Consider the following 22,179-nt stretch of genomic DNA (forward strand, 5'->3'; position numbering starts at 1 on the left):
AGGGAGTGGAGGTGTTGCACTGTAACATCTCCAGTCCTTTGGAATTCAAATCGATGACAGGCTGGACGGGTTATAAACACAAATGAACTGGACAAGTATGAGCAGAGCTGTTATGAGATGACTGTATTCCACAGTGCAGGTAGTGACATCCTTTACCTACTTGATAACTGTGATGACCCATGTAAGGTGCTCAGCCAGTAAAAAGAGAAGGCCACAAATCAACCAGCTAATCAAAAAGGTAAGCTCAATTATGGGACACTCTCTAGACCTGCTAGAGGTAACAGCAGAGGAGGGAATAAAGAGCAAGTTGATTGGTATCATGAACGATGCTGCATATCCTCTCTAACGTTCTAACACTGCTGTATGGTGGATCCTTCCCACACTTTGACAGCATTTTTGCCTCATTGACATTTGGTATGCATGTTATCCAATGAAGCCCACCTCGAGAATATACTTGTTTTAAGACTTGGGAGTTTAGTTTAGACTCCTTCCTCGTTTCTTTCCCCGGCCACTCAAATTACTCCCTCAGGAACACTCACGTAAGTGAATTCTGAAAAGCACTTCTGTTAGCAAAGGATCCACCACATTCAAAACAGCAGTGATGTTGTTCTCCTGTATCAGCTCTCTTAAGATGGCTGCAGCCAGAGAATCATTTACCACAATCAGAACAGTAATGTGCTAATCTCTCCAGTAAGCATTCATATGTGGGTCTGAAGAGTGGCCATTTGTGCTAACCGTTTGCCACAAGTAGAAGAGCAGCAACTTTTCTCTTCTGCATGAATTCTTGACTGGGTTACAAGACTACGCCTGTAAAGTAACCATTTACGTCATTCACACAGCAGTAGGGCTCATCGTCAGTGTTTGTGCTTGTGTTTCTGAAGACCACTCAGCTGTGCAAATCGTTTCCCACATTCATTACAGCAATATGGCTTCTCTCCGGTATGAATTCTTGTGTGAGTCTGAAGGCTGCTACGGACAGAGAACTGTTTACCACATTCTGAGCAGGAATACGGCTTCTCCCCAGTGTGAATTCTGGTGTGGGTCTGAAGATGGGTGATTTGCGAGAATTGCTTGCCACATTCAGAACAGGAATATGGCTTTTCTCCGGTGTGAATTCGTGTGTGCCTCTGCAGATGGATGACTTGTGAGAATCGCTTGCCACATTCAGAACAGTAGTATGGCTTCTCCCCAGTGTGAATCCTAGTGTGTTTCTGAAGAGTACTTCTGTCGCAGAATCGTTTGCCACATTCAGAGCAGTAGTGCAGTTTATCTCCTGTAAAAAGTTAAAGAGGGAAAATAAAAGATTTTCAACTCATTATTGACTTTAGCTTACAACATTAAATACAGTGGTGTGAAAAACTATTTGCCCCCTTCCTGATTTCTTATTCTTTTGCATGTTTGTCACACAAAATGTTTCTGATCATCAAACACATTTAACCATTAGTAAAATATAACACAAGTAAACACAAAATGCAGTTTTTAAATGATGGTTTTTATTATTTAGGGAGAAAACAAATCCAAACCTACATGGCCCTGTGTGAAAAAGTAATTGCCCCCTTGTTAAAAAATAACCTAACTGTGGCGTATCACACCTGAGTTCAATTTCCGTAGCCACCCCCAGGCCTGATTACTGCCACACCTGTTTCAATCAAGAAATCACTTAAATAGGAGCTGCCTGACACAGGGAAGTAGACCAAAAGCACCTCAAAAGCTAGACATCATGCCAAGAGCCAAAGAAATTCAGGAACAAATGAGAACAGAAGTAATTGAGATCTATCAGTCTGGTAAAGGTTATAAAGCCATTTCTAAAGCTTTGGGACTCCAGCGAACCACAGTGAGAGCCATTATCCACAAATGGCAAAAACATGGAACAGTGGTGAACCTTCCCAGGAGTGGCCAGCCGACCAAAATTACCCCAAGAGCTCAGAGACGACTCATCCGAGAGGTCACAAAAGACTCCAGGACAACGTCTAAAGAACTGCAGGCCTCACTTGCCTCAATTAAGGTCAGTGTTCACGACTCCACCATAAGAAAGAGACTGGGCAAAAACGGCCTGCATGGCAGATTTCCAAGACGCAAACCACTGTTAAGCAAAAGAACATTAGGGCTCGTCTCAATTTTGCTAAGAAACATCTCAATGATTGCCAAGACTTTTGGGAAAATACCTTGTGGACTGATGAGACAAAAGTTGAACTTTTGGAAGGCAAATGTCCCGTTACATCTGGCGTAAAAGGAACACAGCATTTCAGAAAAAGAACATCATACCAACAGTAAAATATGGTGGTGGTAGTGTGATGGTCTGGGGTTGTTTTGCTGCTTCAGGACCTGGAAGGCTTGCTGTGATAGATGGAACCATGAATTCTACTGTCTACCAAAAAATCCTGAAGGAGAATGTCCGGCCATCTGTTCGTCAACTCAAGCTGAAGCGATCTTGGGTGCTGCAACAGGACAATGACCCAAAACACACCAGCAAATCCACCTCTGAATGGCTGAAGAAAAACAAAATGAAGACTTTGGAGTGGCCTAGTCAAAGTCCTGACCTGAATCCAATTGAGATGCTATGGCATGACCTTAAAAAGGCGGTTCATGCTAGAAAACCCTCAAATAAAGCTGAATTACAACAATTCTGCAAAGATGAGTGGGCCAAAATTCCTCCAGAGTGCTGTAAAAGACTCATTGCAAGTCATCACAAACGCTTGATTGCAGTTATTGCTGCTAAGGGTGGCCCAACCAGTTATTAGGTTCAGGGGGCAATTACTTTTTCACACAGGGCCATGTAGGTTTGGATTTTTTTTTCTCCCTAAATAATAAAAACCATCATTTTAAAACTGCATTTTGTGTTTACTTGTGTTATATTTGACTAATGGTTAAATGTGTTTGATGATCAGAAACATTTTGTGTGACAAACATGCAATAGAATAAGAAATCAGGAAGGGGGCAAATAGTCTTTCACTCCACTGTAAATGCTTGTTGAAGTTACAAATAAGCAATTGTAAAAATTACATTGCACACCAAAAGCCACTTCTTCATTGCGGAGTGCCAACCTGATAACCTCACTTCAAGAGCAGCCCACCAAATCAACAGGCTGATTAAGAAGGCGGGGCAGTTATGGGATGTTATCTGGACCCATTAGAGGTACTGGTGGAAAAGGAATTGAAAATAAACAATGCTGCACATCCTCTTTATGGCTTATCAGCAGTGAGGACTTTTAGCCAACAAACGATTCCACAGAAATGTGGTAAGAAATGCTTATTAGGTGCTGTAATACCACTGGCAGTATTGCCTGCATAATGTGACTGGGAGTGCTTGGAAGTCAAAAGGTTTAGGTTTTGTTTTTTTCTGTAATTCTAGCGTCTGTTTTAGGAAGTCGTTCTTGCTCTTAATCCTCTCCAAGGACTCTAATGACGAAAAACATGACTGACTGTGAAATATGGCAATGAGCCGCCTGCTGACGACTATTCAGCTTACTCAAGTCATTTTAATAAAATGCTCTTTACAAAGTACAGCTTCATGGTGCTTACATAAACCTACAACTATAATGCATTGCCAATAACTTATTAAACCATAAAATATTATATATATATATATATATATATATATATATATATATATATACATACATATATATATATACATATATACACACATATATACATATATATATACATATATACACACATATATACATATATATATATACATATATACATATATACATATATATACATACATATATATACACATACATATACATACATATATATACATACATATATATATATATATATATATATATATATATATATATATATATATATACACATACATATAACATATATATATATATATATACATATATATATATATATATACATATATATATATATATATACATATATATATATATATATACATATATATATATATATATATACATATATATATATATATATATATATATATATATATATATATATATATATTATATATATATATATACATATATATATATGTATGTTAGTGGTGATGTGTGAAAAGCAGGTAGGTATTCTATAGACTGTGCAACTTGTTAGGCAAAGAACAAAATGTCTGTGTTACTGTAATATGCAGTAATAGATAGATAGAGATAGATAGATAGAAATATATATCAATAAAAGTACCAAGCAGTTATATAGGAATAATGTATTTTTTTCTTAACAATACTTTCATCTTGAATTTCATTCTGCTTTTCTAGGTGTTCTAATTGTTTAATTAATTCATAATTTACTAATTAGTGGGTCTGGTGGTAAAGTAGTTGCAGTCTTTGATTATTCAGTGCTGTTTGCCTGCATCTCTGCTCTGCTCGTTTTTAATTATCATTATTAAGATACAACGAAGGGGGAAAAACTGCAGAAAGAAAGTGCAAAATAGAATGAAATCAACAAAAGAGAGTTAAGCATTTAAATCTAGAGCAAAAGCAGAAATATTTATAAATGTCTTATAAAAAATCATGCTGCTGTGCTTTTCTGAATGTAGAACAAAAGAAAAAGAATACCAGCTAATTAAATGAGATCAATGCTATCAGGTGTAGTCACTGATTAGGAATGTGGTTAGAACAAAAACCTGCAGTTACAGTGTGCCCCCTAGACCCCCAGGACCGTGTTTGGGAAACACTGACGTAGAACATGTGTGGAGAGACCCGATCCTGGCAGGTTACAGACATTTTCCATTCATTCTAACGGAGCCTGAGGGGAACTGGCACAGAAGAATGGGATAATCTGCTCAAATCAAGCTGTGCAAAGCTTGCCAAGACGTACCCAAGCTGGAATGGATGCTGAGTGAAGGGTCTGAATTTTGGTACCAAATGGACATTCGACTTTTTTCCAAATTTTACTAAAGATACAAACATGTTTTCACTTTCTCATTAGATTGATGGGCAAAATAATCCACATAAAATTAAACATACAACATAACAAAGTGAGGAGAAAGTGAAGGGGTCTCAATATCTACTGCATCCGCTTTACATGCAAGATAGTCAAAAACAAAGCAGCTTTGGTTATTTTACTGAATCTTAGGCATCCAAAATCTATAATGTTACCTTAATAAACACAAACTTCCTTGCAGACTTCTCAAAATAGATTATACTATGTTTGCTACTTCAGTAATTCACTAAAAAAACACACAAAAAAAAACACCCCAAACATTAACCTGACTACATTTCTGACTTTTATGTGATACCATCTAGCCATCTCTGCAAAGCCCCTCTGTTGTCCTGAATTACGCACTTGGCGAGGCTCAAGGACTGTGTCTCTTTCCTGCTCACTCAGTACACCTTGGACTATAAATATAACAGCAGGTCGTGTCATGATTCTGTGCTAATGGGATGTGTATTGACAAAGGAGATGAGACAGAGGAGAGCAGCCCAGTGGAGAACTTTGAGAATTGTCTGCAATTCAGCATCAGCAAAACCAAGAAACTGGCGATTGGCCGCTACTGCAACAGAAAGCCCCAATGCTCGATGTCGCTCTTTAGAGATTAGATGTGGAAGATGAACATTTCCATGAAAGTTTGTGGAAGATGAAAAAACTACCTTGGGATTCACATTAATGAGAGACTGGACTTATCTCGTAACACAGAGGAACTAGAGAAGGGCAGAGCAGACTCTCTTCAAAGGAGGCTTGTTCCTTGAAGGTGGGCAGTGACCTCCTTTACATCTTCTACAGCTCTTCGTTAGCCAGTGTAGTGTGTTCGGCTGGTCGCATCACTTCAAGAGAGGCCTAACAAACCAGTAAGTTGACAAAGAAGGCAGGCTTAGTTATGGGAAGCCCTCTGGACTTGCTGGAGGTAGTGGTGGAGCAGAAGAGGAGGACATTAGAGACAATGCTAACACATCCTCTCTCTGATACGCTAACACAGAAGACTTTTAGCCAATGAGTTATTAAACATTAGAGCATCAAGAAACACTACTGGGGCTCCATCATACCTACGGCAATATGTTTTTATAGTGCCTTACTGTGACTGCTCTCTTATTACCCACCCCAGATTTTTTTTTTCTTTTTCATAATTCTTAGTGCGTATTTGATGTTTGTTACTCTGCAGCAAGTAAAATTACGTGAATTCTATGCACTGACCTGGCTTTCTGCATTAACCGGTTATAAAATGTGATGTGAACTTCATCCAAGTCACAACTATAGACAAAACACAATATACTTACACTAATAACACACAAACTTAATATTTCATGTCTTAATTAAACACACCCATCAAACGTTCTGTGCGATGTGGAAAAAGTAAGTGAACCCTCAGACTTAATATCTGGTAGAACTTCCTCTGGAACCAACAAGCAGCAAAAAAGTGGTTCGAGTACAGCAATCAGAAGGAATTTTGGATCATTCTTCCTAACAGAACTGTTTTCAGCTCTGCCATGTTCTTAGGATGTCTGGTGTGAACGTCCCAAGGTCTGCGCTCTGAGTGGGCTGCTCCAAGGGATGGATTGAAGCCAATCTGTAGCAGATTTACTTTTATGTTTAGGGTCAGTGCCCCGCTGCATCATCTGACTTCTACTAAGCTTCAACTGGTGGGCAGCCACCCTAACATTATCCTGTACATACTATGGTAGACTCAAGAATTAATTTTCCGCACTCGATGATAGCAAGCGGTCCAGGACCTCGAGTCCACAAAGCCGCTTCAAATCCTGTGGCTCCCTTCACCACACCCGGGTGTTAGGATGAGGTTTTCATGTTGGTATGTGATGCTCTTTTTATGCCACACGTACTGCGGTGTATTCTTCCTGAACAATTCAACCTTAGTTTTATCAGCCCACAAAATGTTTTCCCCATTAGGGGGTCTTTGGAAAACGTTAGGCATGCAGAGATATCCTGCATTGGACACCATGAATGTTCAATATTGTGTGTATGTTAGACTCATGAACTGAGATGGTAATCTGATCTAATGGCTCCCTCGAGCCTTTAGCCGTTACTCCTTCTAACCTCATTGTGCATTCTGTGCTGTGCCTTTTGAGTCATCTTGGTTGGGTTTCCTTCTGGGGAAAGCAGCCGCAGTGCTATGTTATCTCCATCTATAAACAATTTGTCCAACTGTCCAACACATTGCAGACCTCCTGAGATCTCATATTATCGAGTCATGCCTCATGTCAGCAGATGCTTCCTGTGAGAAACATTTATAATGTTTGAGCCATTTTTTTTTTTTTTTAGGTTGAAGTCCGTAATTCTAAACCACACCTCCAATCTTGGTTCATGTGTATGACCTCGAGATTTTCAACTCTCGACTCCAGTTAGGTTTTATTTGAAGTCATCAGCTTAGGGGTTCACACATACCCGTGAATGTCTGAATGGTGTGTTCAATATGTACAAGAACAAAGCAATAATGTGTGTGTTTTAGTTAAAAGAGAATGTGTTTGTTCATTAGAAGATCAAGTCAAATATTAATACGAAATGTCTACGTAAATGTAGTTATTTCCAAAGGGTTCACATACACTATATTGTCAAAAGTATTAGGACCTCCCTCCAAGTCATTGACTTCAGGTGTTCCAATCCCTTCCATGGACACGGGTGTATAACATCGAGCCCCTCGGCATGCAGACTGCTGACTTCTACAAACATTTGTGACAAAATGGGTCGTGCTCAGGAGCTCAGTGAATTCAAGTCTGGTATCGTGAGAGGATGCCACCTGTGCAAGAAGTCCATTCGTGAAATGTCCTCGCTACTGAATATTCTACGGTCAACTGTCAGTGGTATTATAATAAAGTGGAAGCAATTGGGAACAACAGCAAGTCATCCACGAAGTGGTAGGCCACGTTAAATCACAGAGCGAGGACAGCGCATGCTGAGGTGGACAGAAGTCGCCAACTTTCTGTGAAGTCCATATCTCAAGAACAGTGCAGGATAGAGAGAGAGAGCTTCATGGAAACTGAGCAGCTGCAGCCAAGCCTGACATTACCAAGTCCAATACAAAGCGTCAGATGCAGTGGTGTAAAGCCCACCGCCCGCCACTGGACTCGAGAGCAGAGGAGACGTGTCCTCTGGGGTGACGAATCACACAATCCGGTGGATGAGTCTGGCCAGGAGAACGGGACTCGCATGACTGCACTGTGCCAAGTGTACAGTTTGGTGGAGGGGGGGATTATGGCATGGGGTTGGGCTTGGCCTCTTAGTTCCAGTGAAAGGAACTCTTAATGCTTCAGCAAACAAATCCATTTTGGACTTTGTGGGAACAGTTTGTGGATGGCAACATGACTGGGCACACACCAGGGCACAAAGCAAGGTCTGTAAAAAAATGGAGGACCGAGTTTGGTGTGGAGGAACTTGACTGGCCTGCACAAAGCCCTGACCTCAACACCTTTGGGATGAATTCGAGCGGAGAGTATGAGCGAGCAAGTGAGCCAGGCCTTCTCGTCCAACATCAGTGCCTGACCTCACTAATGCTCTACCTGGTCACAAATTCCCATAAACACACTCAGTCTTACACCTTGTGGAAAGCCTTACCAGAGGAGGTGAAGCTGTTAGAGCTGCTAAGGGTGGGCCAACTCCATATTAAGAATGGGATGTCATTAAAGTTCATGTGTGTGGAAAGGCAGGCCCTCTAATACTTTTAGCAATAGAGTGTATCCTTGGCACGGTCATATTTCTTGAGTTTTTTTCACAAAGCTACCTTTTCTGATTGGGACAAATTCCATCTATCTATCTATCTATCTATCTATGAAAAGCATGAGACCTCCCTTTCACAGAGATGCCCCCTACCCCCCCAAATTCTAAAACACACACATATTTATATTTCACACTTACTTTCTCCAGAGTGATTTGAAGGTGATGGCTGATCTTCCAGAGCTTTAACAGCCTGTCTTGATTCAGACCTTACCTCGAGGTCACCACACTTTCTACTTTTACGTTTGGGCTTCTCAAAGCTTACAGCCATCTCCTTGGGCTCTTCCTTAATGCCCACAGTCATCAGTTCGGAACCCTCCTCCTGAATGTCAAGACCGTTCTGCTCAGGGTGGACAAACTCCCATGGACAGTCCTCCTCTTCCTCCTTAATACTCACAGTTATGATCTCCAAGTTATTTATGTCTGTCTCATACGTCTCCTCTTTCACATCCATCGTGGCGTTACCGTAATGGGCAGTTACTTCTTCCTCGCTGTGGAAAGAACAGGATTTCATTCCAATAAAACTGCACCATTCACATCTATAGACACTTGAAGTTCTTTTTATAACACACTTTCAGTTATGGTTTGCTTTCAGTCAGACAGTTTTGTGAAATCATACACTCCAGCAGTGATTTTGGACCAAGGACCACTTTGTCAATGTCAGATATGGAGGACCACCTAAACTCAGTGGCTACTTATTACTGGTAGTTCTGTAATACATTTATCAAGTTCTATTGTCTACATGTACTCATTTAAATACTCTATTGACGGGAGATTTGACACACAAACTCGAGTGTGGAGTTAATGGGGTGGTACAGGGCTGTTTATTGGAAAGCACCTCCTTAATTTAAGCGCCTGTACTACTCCCACTGGTATGTTTTTGGAGGATGTGCTAAAAAATAAATAAATAAAAGAAACCCACCATGAACAGAAGTCTGTCAAAGTCACACAGCTCCTCAGTTTCTTTCTAGATGTTCAAACTGTTCTTTATACAGCCTCCAGTTAATCCAAAATGCTGCTGCAAGAATTATTACAAGAACAAAAAAATATGAACACACAACTCCAGTTCTTAAATCTTTACACTGGCTCCCGGTTAAGTTTAGGGCAGATTTCAAAATCCTCCTTTTAACATATAAAGCATTAAATGGCCAAGGTCCGGCTTACTGGTCTGAACTTATCATGACTTACAAACCTGAGCGCACATTAAGATCTCAAGATGCTAGTCTGCTTATGATTGTGAGGATTAATAAAATAACAGTGGGAGGTCGAGCTTTTACTTACAGGACCCCCTAAACTGTGGAATGGTCTTCCTGCTTCTATAAGAGATGCCCCTTCACTCTCAGGCTGAAGACTCATTAATTCAGTTCAGCACACCCTGACTAGAGCTGCTGATTAACTGTACATACTGCATCTCAGTTGTTAGTCATTAGCACTAAAACATAATGATAGTTGTAATTTGTTACTAACCCTCACCTGTTCTGTTTCTCTTCTCGGTACCCAAATGTGGCACTTGGTGCCACGGCCCACCTGCCGAGTTGTTTTGCCTGCTTAAGGTAAAGTCATCCCTGATGGAGGATCGCAGGAATTGTGGGAAATAGGGCTCCTTTCATCGGATTAGCACTATTTCAGCTGTGGAATGGCCAAATAGGGGAGGCAGCTTGATGGCTGTCTCCAGAACTATAAACAAATCCAAATCATATTATGGGATATCATCTACTGTTAAATTCTACTCTGTATTTGTAATATGTCTATCGCACTGTTATATTGTATTGAGGATGACTTGTGTTCTGTTCTGTTTATTGACCCCCTGTAATAAGTTTAATAGGTCATTGTGCTCTGCACAAAATATATTTTATACATCCACTCACATGTACAGCTAACACAAGGCCTGATTTAGCACACAGGGGCTCATCATTTAGAACTGCTAGACAAGCATTAGAAGACAAGAAAGGGACAACTGCGAAATGGGCATTTGTACTATTTCTGTGTGTCAGAGTCAACATGACATTAGATCCTCTCTTTGCCTTGTTTGGAATGGCATGATTTACCTGGGAACTTTGCCCGGCACACCTTTGAAGCCGACAGACGGATGGGAGATCTCATCATCCGATCCTGAAAATCCTTGTAATGCAGCGACGAAAATGGCAGACTCTACACAAGGTCTTGTCATGGCTGCCTCATCTGTTATTCTTTGTAAGCCATCATTAAACAACGATAAGTTATTTCTCCTATGTGATTTCTTACTGCTGTATCACTAAGGGAGGGGTATCACCTTTTTATATCATATCTGTATAGTTTCGGGTTATGAAACACACCACAATTACAATTACAAAAGAACTCATTCCCAGGGAGCTGGTGCCTCCTGCTGGACACAGACCTTCACCTTTCTTTATTTTCAGGTGAGCTGGTCCTTGTTTTGTGTCTCGTTATTGTTTGGCTGCTAATTAAGGAAAAGGAGACAACTAAGGGGGCCTGAGTCAAGTTAATTAAAACTAAAACAAAATAAGTTAATCAGCAGCAAAAACGGGCTTCTAATGAAGAAGATGGTTAGAATGAAAAACTGCAGCCACTGCGGCCCACCAGGACCAGAGTCCGACACCCCTGCCCCAGGCAGTCATTCAGTGCAGTTCCTACGAGTAAAGTAGACGCTTCATAAATACGATCGCAGATTACATTGCAGGACCGGGGAATGCAGATGAGCTGGTCATTCCAAAGGGGTCACATTCTTTTTTCTTGCCACTGGAATATTTATTTATTGTGCTTCTTCTAAAAGCTGAATAACCCCTGGCGACAAGTAACGTGCTCTCTATCTGAAGAGTCATCGACTGAGGTACCCTACATTACATCCATCCATCCATTATCCAACCTGCTATATCCTAACACAGGGTCACGGGGGTCTGCTGGAGCCAATCCCAGCCCACCACAGGGCAACCACACACCAAGCACACACTCGGGACAATTTAGGATCACCAATGCACCTAACTTGCATGTCTTTGGACTGTGGGAGGAAACCCACGCAGACACGGGGAGAACATGCAAACTCCACGCAGGGAGGACCCAGGAAGTGAACCTGTGGGTCTCCTTACTGTGAGGAAGCAGCGCTACCCACTGCGCCACCATGCCTCCCCCTACATTACATGACTCCATGAAATGCTACGTGTGCTACACACCTCAACTTCAAGGTCTCAGGGTCCCATAGGCTAAAATAAAGTGCGGCAAACAGAATCTTAACTTTAAAATGAATGTCAAAAATCTGAAGAATGAAAAAAAATTTAAATATATACCTACATGGGCTTACTCTCTCTGACAATGTGTGCTGCACCAAAGCTTACATCTTTAATGAGCCGTTGCCCCACAGATGACAAGTGACCATCACAAGCCAAGCTTTTGAAAACCACACTGCGAATGCAGGACTACCCAACAGCGCAGCGGCCATTCTGTATATCAGCAAAGACCAATGCTTGCTCTTCACAATTGGACTTTTCTGGATTTTTGTGCGGCAAAAAACTTGGAGATCAACGAATTCTCGTAATCGAGTCTCAAAGGCAGACATCAGAGTCGAGTGATTGAGCCTTTAAGCCAGCCCGAGCTTAGAGAATGAGGGCTCAGCATTTACAATTGTGGCCAGCGGTGACAGGTCTACGTTTTGGGAGGATGTCCTGCAAGTGTATTATTTTTTTCCCCTTCTAAGTAACTAGAAAAGCTCTGGGTGGATAATACTGCTTCTACTGGTTATGAATTATCTGAACTGAACGAGCTAACCACTACCACTCAAATAATAAAAGACACAGACAGAACAGAACCACAAGCAAAATGCAATCAATGGCCACAAACTAGCAATAAGTGGACAAAGAAAGTGTTTGTGTGTTTAAAGTCTGAGAAGATATCTGTTAGCTGGCACCCTGGCCGGGACGCCATGACAAAGGAAGGATGTGGATGGACAAGCATCTCAGCCGGATGGGTTTGTGTTACCTTTAAAGGGTTGGGAGGCCAGTATGTGGAAATTACCACCACCTGGGGCGATGTGCCCCCCCCCCAGTAAACTAGGTGGCGCCTATCCCTCTCTGGCATGGCTGCTGTTTGGGCTACAGAGCAGTTGTAGTTTTGCTGGGCACCCCAGTTGGTGTTCACAGGTGTCACAAGGGCTCAGCCTGGTAAGCACGAGGTTCTGCCAGCACTTCTCATTGCACAGAAAATGCGCCAGGGTTCAGCCACATTGAAGATGGGCAAGGCTTGCACGGAGCAGAGTGAAGGCGTAAAAGGAAAGAAAAGGAATTGTAAGTGTGAATTACCAGGCGACAAAAAAAACTGTAATAAGTGTTTTGTTTTAAAATATATAGATCTAATTATGCAATTTTCATTACGCTATAACTTATTCAGTTTATTACATAGAAAATCACCTGAAAAATCAGAACCATTGAGAAGTGTGCGAACTGACAACATGAAGAATCGTCTTCACACCAAACTGGAATTGTCCCAGTATAAATCAAAGTCATCCAGACGACTGCATAATTAGATCTGGACCACCATATATATATATATATATATATATATATATATATATAATATATATATATATATATATATATATATATATATATATATATATATATATATATATATATATATATATATATATATATATATATATATATATAATATCTCCATATTTGAACCTGGGACTGTTTGTTCTGCTTGTGCCCTTACAAGGCACACACACTCACACAGAAGTGCAAAAAATTGAAATCATAACAGCACAAGTCCTGTAAGTCTCTCTTCTGTGCACTAAACTCCAATGACTACTAAGAGCCTGTGAAGAATCAAATTAAATCAGAATCAGCAGTATAATAAAAGTTAGCAGCTATTGTAGCTCATCATTTACACATTCTCAATAAGAAGAAGATTTAAGGCTGCCAGAATGTCCATCCATCCATTATCCAACCTGCTATATCCTAATTACAGGGTCACGGGGGGCTGCTGGAGCCAATCCCAGCCAACACAGGGCACAAGGCAGGAAACAAACCCCGGGCAGGGCACCAGCACACCGCAGGGTGCGCGCACACACTCGGGACAATTTAGGATCACCAATTCACCTAACCTGTATGTCTTTGGACTGTGGGAGGAAACCCACGCAGACACGGGGAAAACATGCAAACTCCACGCTGGGAGAACTTGGGAAGCAAACCCACAGCGCCACCGTGCCGCCTATTCATATGTATCTCTATCTATATATATATATCTATATATATCTATCTATATATATATATATATATATTTTAAAAGGCAAAGCCTTCACTGTCTGACTCACTCATCCCTAATTCTCCAACTTCCCGTGTAGGTAGAAGGCTGAAATTTGGCAGGCTCATTCCTTACAGCTTGCTTATAAAAGTTAAGCAGGTTTCATTTCGAAATTCTACGCATAACAGTCATAACGGTCAACAACGTCTGCCATGTTGAACTTTCTTATTTATGGCCACATCTTCACGAAATTTGGTAGGCAGCTTCCCTGCGCTAACCGAAACTGATGCACGTACTTATTTTGATGGTATGACGCCACAGTCGGCCGCCATATTGAACTTTCCAAAGGTCTTTGTTATTTATGGGCCCATCTTCAAGAAATTTGGTACGCGGGTTCCCAACGCTAACTGAATCCTACTTACGTACATATATATATCCATAGCCTGCAGCTCGGTCACCGTGTGAGGCGGCGTTGGGTCCCCCATCCCAACGCCTCCCCGTTGTTGGCTGCCTGCCTATATAAGGCCGTCCGTCGCTCCGGTCTCTACATTCCCTTCCTTGCTTCGCCACGGGATTCACGTCTCCCTACTGATAACTGCAGCCTTTTAATTTAATCCACGGCTTCTCCGCTGTTTTACTGTTCATTTATTACGATTATAGTTATTGTGTAGGTATTTTAGACTTACTTTACATTGTTCAGGTACCCATTTCCTTTATCATTCCAACCGTACCCGCATTACCATGTCTATTGAGGTGATCACCATCGATCAAAGAACTGTCACTTACTGAGTGGTTTCCATGCCCGGAGATGGCACCTGCCTTTTCCATTCTCTTTGTTACATATTGCACGGCCATATCAGGCTCACTCTTGATATCCGGAGGAACATTGTGTCTTATGTATTGAATGACTGGGACAGGTTCAAGGTGTGAACTGATGACGGTACAGGAGATAATTAGACTACACAGGAGCACTAGAAGAGTGAAATGCTTAAGCCCTTCACCTATGGTTCTGCATGTGAGTTGATGGCTGCTGCTGAATTGTTCGGTTGTCGCTTTCAAGTGTACCGAAATGGCCAAATATTTTACACCTTTCGACAACCACCAATGCCTCTTAAACATCTTAGACTCACAGGTGACGATTTCAGTAGTGGACACTTTGATGTTTATGAATGTTTAAACTCTCAAAAGCTGGATGTGAAGTTATTGATGAAACTGGTTGTGTGCTTACAACGCTTGACAGATGCCGAATGTCACTTCAACACAAGTCCTACAAATACTGTCGTAATTGAAACAAACCATGAAACTCAAACCGATTATGACAGCAGCAATCCAAGCTGTGAGATTTGAGACAAGATTACTGTTCACATGGCCAACTGTACGTTGCACGCTCAAGAGTAAGCTCAGTGCACAGCTTGGTCACATTACAACCGGAGGGCCGAACTCACAATGTGGTATACAAAGAGATCCTTAAATAATTATTGGTATATTCTCCCTCAGTTTAAAAAGATTTCATTTTATTCTTAATAATACTATATCTATATTTATATATATATCTATATATCTATACACACACACACACGCAGTGCATCTGGAAAGTATTCACAGCGCATCACTTTTTCCACATTTTGTTATGTTACAGCCTTATTCCAAATTGGATTAAATTCATTTTTTTCCTCAGAATTCTACACACAACACCCCATAATGACAACGTGAAAAAAGTTTACTTGAGATTTTTGCAAATTTATTAAAAATAAACTCATTGAGAAAGCACATGTACATAAGTATTCACAGCCTTTGCCATGAAGCTCCAAATTGAGCTCAGGTGCATCCTGTTTCCCCTGATCATCCTTGAGATGTTTCTACAGCTTCATTGGAGTCCACCTGTGGTAAATTCAGTTGACTGGACATGATTTGGAAAGGCACACACCTGTCTATAGAAGGTCCCACAGTTGACAGTTCATTTCAGAGCACAAACCAAGCATGAAGTCAAAGGAATTGTCTGTAGACCTCTGAGACAGGATTGTCTCGAGGCACAAATCTGGGGAAGGTTACAGAAAAATGTCTGCTGCATTGAAGGTCCCAATGAGCACAGTGGCCTCCATCATTCGTAAGTGGAAGAAGTTCGAAACCACCAGGACTCTTCCTGGAGCTGGCCAGCCATCTAAACTGAGCAATCGTGAGAAGGGCCTTAGTCAGTGAGGTGACCAAGAACCTGATGGTCACTCTGTCAGAGCTCCAGAGGTCCTCTGTGGAGAGAGGAGAACCTTCCAGAAGGACAACCATCTCTGCAGCAATCCACCAATCAGGCCTGTATGGTAGAGTGGCCAGATGGAGTGGCCACCCCTTAGTAAAAGGCACATGGCAGACCACCTGGAGTTTGCCAAAAGGCACCTGAAGGACTCTAAGACCATGAGAAACAAAATTCTCGGTCTGATGAGACAAAGATCGAACTCTTTGGTGTGAATGTCAGGCATCACATTTGGAGGAAACCAGGCACCGCTCATCACCAGGCCAATACCATCCCTACATTGAAGCATGGTGGTGGCAGCATCATGCTGTGGGGGGCAGGAACTGGGAGACTAGTCAGAATAAAGGGAAAGATGACTGCAGTAATGTACAGAGACATCCTGGATGAAAACCTGCTCCAGAGCGCTCTTGACCTCAGACTGGGGCGACGGTTCATCTTTCAGCAGGACAACGACCCTAAGCACACAGCCAAGATATCAAAGGAGTGGCTTCAGGACAACTCTGTGAATGTCCTTGAGTGGCCCAGCCAGAGCCCAGACTTGAATCCGATTGAACATCTCTGGAGAGATCTTAAAATGGCTGTGCACCGACGCTTCCCATCCAACCTAATGAAGCTTGAGAGGTGCTGCAAAGAGGAATGGGCGAAACTGGCCAAGGATAGGTGTGCCAAGCTTGTGGCATCAAATTCAAAAAGACTTGAGGCTGGAATTGCTGTTAAAGGTGCATCGACAAAGTATTGAGCAAAGGCTGTGAATACTTATGGACATGGGATTTCTCGTTTTTTTTGTTTTTTTTTATTAATTTGGAAATAACTCAATTAAACTTTTTTCACGTTGTCATTATGGGGTGTTGTGTGTAGAATTCTGAGGAAAAAAATGAATTTAATCCATTTTGGAATAAGGCTGTAACATAACAAAATGTGGAAAAAGTGAATACTTTCCGGATGCACTGTGTGTGTATATATATATATATACTAGCAAAATACCCGCGCTTTGCAGCGGCGAAGTACTGCCTTAAAATTTTTATTAAGAAGAAAATTAAACCATTTTAAACTGAGGGAAAATATACCAATAATTATTTGTTAAGGATCTCTTATATACCACATTGTGAGTTCAGCCCTCCGGTTGTAACATGACCAAGCTGTGCGCTGAGCTTACTCTTGAGCATGCAACGTACAGTTGGCCATGTGAACAGTAATCTTGTTTCAAATCCCACAGCTTGGATTGCTGCTGTCATAATCGGTTTGAGTTTCATGGTTTGTTTCAATTACGACAGTATTTGTAGGACTTGTGTTGAAGTGACATTCGGCATCTGTCAAGCGTTGTAAGCACACAACCAGTTTCATTGATAAAATCACATCCAGCTTTTGAGAGTTTAAACATTCATAAACATCAAAGTGTCCACTACTGAAATCGTCACCTGTGAATCTAAGATGTTTAAGAGGCATTGGCGGTTGTCGAAAGGTGTAAAATATTTGGCCATTTCGGTACACTTGAAAGTGACAACCGAAAAATTCAGAGGCAGCCATCAACTCACATTCAGAACCATAGGTGAAGGGCTTCAGCATTTCACTCTTCTAGTGCTCCTGTGTAGTCTAATTATCTCCTGTACCATCATCAGTCCACACCTTGAACCTGTCCCAGTCATTCAATACATAAGACAGAATGTTCCTCCAGATATCAAGAGTGAGCCTGATATGGCGTGCAATATGTAACACAGAGAATGGAAAAGGCAGGTGGTACATTATCTCCGGGCATGGAAACCACTCGGTAAGTGACAGTTCTTTGATCGATAGTGATCATCTCGATAGACATGGTAATGGGGGTTGGAATGATAAAGGAAATGGGTACCTGAGCAATGTAAAGTAAGTCTAAAATACCTACACAATAACTATAATCATAATAAACAAATAATAAAACAGCGGAGAAGCCGTGGATTAAACAAAAAGGCTGTAGTTATCAGTAGGGAGACGTGAATCCCTGGCGTAAGCAAGGAAGGGAATGTAGAGACGGAGCGACGGACAGCCTTATATAGGCAGGCAGCCAACAACGTGGGGGGCGTTGGGATGGGGGACCCAACGCCACCTCACACGGTGACCGAGGTGCAGGCTATGGATGTATCTATGTACATAAGTAGGATTCAGTTAGCGTTGGGAACCCACGTACCAAATTTCTTGAAGATGGGCCCATAAGTAACAAAGACTGTTGAAAAGTTCAATATGGCGGCTGACAGTGGCATCATACCACCGAAATAAGTATGTGCATTAGTTTCGGTTAGTGCAGGGAAGCCGCCTACCAAATTTCGTGAAGATGGGGCCATAAATAAGAAAGTTCAACATGGCAGATGTTGTCAACCGTTATGACCGTTACGTGTAGATTTTCGAAATGAAACCTGCTTAACTTTTGTAAGTAAGCTGTAAGGAATAAGCCTGCCAAATTTCAGCTTTCTACCTACATGAGAAGTTGGAGAATTAGTGATGAGTCAGTGAGTGAGTGAGGGCTTTGCCTTTTATTAGTATATATATATATATATATATATATATATATACACACACACATATACACACACACACATACATACATACACATATATATATATACACACACATATATATATATATATAAATAATTTGTGTGTGTGTGTGAAGGAAAAAAAACACGCATATGAAAGCAACAGCAGAGATTTGATTGTAAACTAACGGTGCAATCGTCTATGGGGAGGTGCGGAAGGTTTAGAGTCGTCAGAGATTTCAGTTTCTGGTTTGTGACGTTTTAGGGTTCCCGGATGCCAAACACATTGACCGTTGACGATGGTGGCTGTGTAGCTGTCTGTGTGTGCATCCAGTGGCGGTTTTTCATATGGGCGGGACGACATGGACCGTTGCCCAGGGCGGCATCGTGGTGGGGGCGGCATCTCGTATCGCCAATTTTTTTTTTTTCCGCGCGCCCATGATGCCCCGACATCATGCCAGTGCATTTTTGGGACTGCATGGGCACCGATCGATTTTCTATTGCCCATTTGCGGGGTACGCCTGCTGCTTGCAGCACAGGGAGGAGAGGGGCGGGGCGGCGGGGGATTCTCTGGCTGACTGGCGCAGCATCTAATATCCAACTCGCAAAATAAAAAAAACTACAAAAAAAAAAACAATCAAACACAAAAGCACCAGACATTAAGATATAGACTTATAATTTTCACCGATGTGTTCTAAATTCATTCACACCCATCTATGAGGGAAGTGAGCGCGAGGGCCCTCAGTGCGCCTGCTTGCTGCTGCTGTGCTGAAGTCTCACACACAACCTGTCGAAATTTGGGGTGCTTCCAAATAAAGCACAATTCATTCATAATATTGTTAATCCAAGCCCATTGTATCACAATTAGTTTTTCCTGGTTTGCAGAAATCGTTAGATGGACGCTCCTTGCGCGAGCAGCATAGAGCAGAGTAGCGAACAGGAAGAATAAATCCTCCTGTGTGAAGATGACGCCAGCTCAATGCCTGTGCTCTCTCTATTCCTTATCACGGGTTAGTAAACTCATCATAATTGGGGTGCACATTACAGGCTTTAAAATGGTCACATATCGTCAATGAGATTTTGAACATATTGATAAAATGATTTGAGTTACTAAGAGTTTTTTTTTGTATGGATGTATATGTTTGCGTGCTAACTTACTAATGCAAATGACTCGCGTTGTGCGGAGAGTGGTAGGCAGGGAAAGTTAACCCGAAATAATAAACTGACTGCAGCTCTGAGAGAAAAGGTTTATGTAGCTGTTAGTGACCTGGTGAACCGATGACTGGAGATGGTACTAAAGTGAAAATTCTTTACACTATAACGAAATATTTTGGTGCTGCATGAATGTAAAATTTAATTTTGTCTCTAGACATTACATTTCCAATAGTTTGTTTTATTACACTATTTTTTCATTGTTTATTAAAACGCTGGATGGGCGCCAGAGTGGGTGTTTGCCCAGGGCACCAAACAGGCTAGGACCACCCCTGGGTGCATCACAGTTTCTTAAGTACGGCATTGAGCTAAAACGGCAGGACGGAAAAATACCAAACTGGAAACTTCAACCTGTTATGAAATGACGACGTGCTGATCATTTTTTGAGCCAAATCGTGCTTGAGAAATAGGCTCTCTAGAAGAACCCTCATATACCGTAATTCTGCCATTAATGATATTCGTCAATTGCTGATCTTTCTGATCGTAAAACAGCGATAGCATCAGATCAGTAAATAATTTACTGATATGTTCTGGAATAGTTCGGGTGACTTGGTTCCAAGGCCGCAATGCCTACTGACGCTCACGACCACATTTTTTCTCTTTCTCTAGATTTTCGACATTATGTTATTCCGGAGACGCCACGCTGCAATACTTTTGTATGTTGCACATCACTAAGTCAATGTTTTCAATCATTATTTATACAACATGTAGATTTTTCTGCCACGTCTCTACATTTCGGCCCGATCCTGTTTTGTTTCATTCTTGAACTCGAGTTCCGCAATTTTATGTTGTTTTACATTAAAAACCGTCAAGCATTCATCATAGCAAACCGTAGCGGGTTATCCTCTCATTGCACATACTGGGAAGTAACTGCCATGTTTCTGATTACATGTTTAATGTTAGAACAGCTTTAAAATCAACACTTCTCAGGAAATTCATCTCGAACTAACATGCGTGTTATGGAGGCCGCTAGCTTGACACAGAATTCCTAAAACAAATGCGAAATGAAAAACAATTATTAGAGTTACACGCGAATCCCACATTAATCCAACACGTTGTTCTTTGATCACCGGTGCCCCGCTTATCAAACCAGGCTGCTCTGTACACTTCGTTTACTTTCCACTTTGTGTCATTTCTGTTAAACATTTGCTTTGGGTGATTTTTTTAAAAAGCAGAATTTTTAAGTTGCTGTTAATGAAAGCGTTTGCCAATCAAAATATGAGGAGGAAACCCTTAAAAAAATCATTCTAGTCCAACACTTTGTACATTCACCAACTCCATTTGTGTCTTACCGTATAAAATAAACGTCAATGGCCACCGACGTCGCATCTTTTGCGCCCAAGGACCGGAGCAGAGGGCTGGAGGTGCGGTGGACTAAAGCAACGACTGAGTTTAACGAGTCAAAGACATCAGGAATACGTTTGCTACCTCGCAAAATATCCGGAGGCGCTGGGGTATACTTTGATTTATTTTTTATTGTTGTTGTTTTTTAAAGCCGACTGCATGATGAATTTTTAGGAGATAATTCAGCTAAGAAGTTCATCGGCAAACCCAGCAAGTTCGCTGCGAAATGCATACGCCCCAAAAAAAACGGGTTACCGTCCTGCTAAACTGAAAATGATCCGGCCCTGATCATCTAGTACTTCCAACAAAAAGAAAAGCAGAATTCAAAGAGCTGCTTATGTTTGACCTCGCCACATACTCCTCAAACTTAAATATAACGGCTATTGCTATGAGAGAAAGGGGTATTAATGAGCGTCGATGTACCCGGATTCTGTGAGACAGAAATGGGACTGGAGAACATAACATGAAGTTAATTGAGACGCAGGCAGATTCCTTAAGACAATGCGGGGTGAAAGACACGAATGCGTGATGAAATCCCAGCTCAGGAAGGCAACACAACTCGAACCACTTACCTTCACCGCCAGGTGATGAGATACTTTCAAAAGTCACCTCAACTCAACAGCACGAAACATTCGGCTCATTCGCTGTTTTCAGATTTACTGTCCGCAAGCGAGAGACGTTCGCCGAGTTCAGTTTTCGTCGCCCATTGATGACGTCACGTGGCCCACCAATTACGCTTACTCTTTTACAAATAATACACGCGAAGGGTATTACCGCCATAGACATAGAATTACCAGACGCCGCATGATCAGCAGCATCGTACGTCATCGTGCCGCCATATTGCGAGTGGCTCTGCTGTGGACTGAAGTGATGAATAATTTGCTGCTTGAGATTGTACAAACCGCTGCACGCTCCAAACCAGATCCCGGGGATTACATTTCATAGGTAAGGCTGAACAATTGTTTTGGTTATATTTGGCCATTAGA

The 22,179-nt window shown here is 41.6% G+C and overlaps 1 protein-coding gene across 2 annotated transcripts; it reads right to left on the bottom strand.

Moving 5' to 3' along the window:
• Positions 1–108: 108 nt before the first annotated feature.
• LOC120534510 (gastrula zinc finger protein XlCGF7.1-like) lies at positions 109–21,911 on the bottom strand. 2 transcript variants are annotated; one of them, XM_039762114.1, is made up of 4 exons: positions 21,766–21,911; positions 9,565–9,660; positions 8,784–9,133; positions 109–1,273 (listed from the first exon to the last, which is right to left on the bottom strand). In XM_039762114.1, exons 3-4 carry the CDS (start codon positions 9,094–9,096, stop codon positions 855–857), a joined length of 732 nt encoding a protein of 243 aa, XP_039618048.1. In that variant the 5' UTR covers positions 9,097–9,133; positions 9,565–9,660; positions 21,766–21,911; the 3' UTR covers positions 109–854. The 2 variants fall into 2 exon arrangements, with proteins under 2 accessions (XP_039618048.1, XP_039618049.1); XM_039762115.1 differs by lacking the exon at positions 9,565–9,660.
• Between the last annotated feature and the right edge of the window lie 268 nt (positions 21,912–22,179).

This window comes from Polypterus senegalus, chromosome 8 (genome assembly GCF_016835505.1).
Source record: "Polypterus senegalus isolate Bchr_013 chromosome 8, ASM1683550v1, whole genome shotgun sequence".
In the NCBI taxonomy this organism is placed as follows: Eukaryota; Metazoa; Chordata; class Cladistia; order Polypteriformes; family Polypteridae; genus Polypterus; species Polypterus senegalus.

Coding starts and splice junctions, on each gene's coding strand:
- LOC120534510 (XM_039762115.1), bottom strand. CDS start 9,096: ATGGATGTGAAAGAGGAGACGTATGAGACAGACATAAATAACTTGGAG. Junction 1,274..8,783: donor TTCAAATCACTCTGGAGAAA/GTAAGTGTGAAA, acceptor AACTTTTTACAG/GAGATAAACTGCACTACTGC.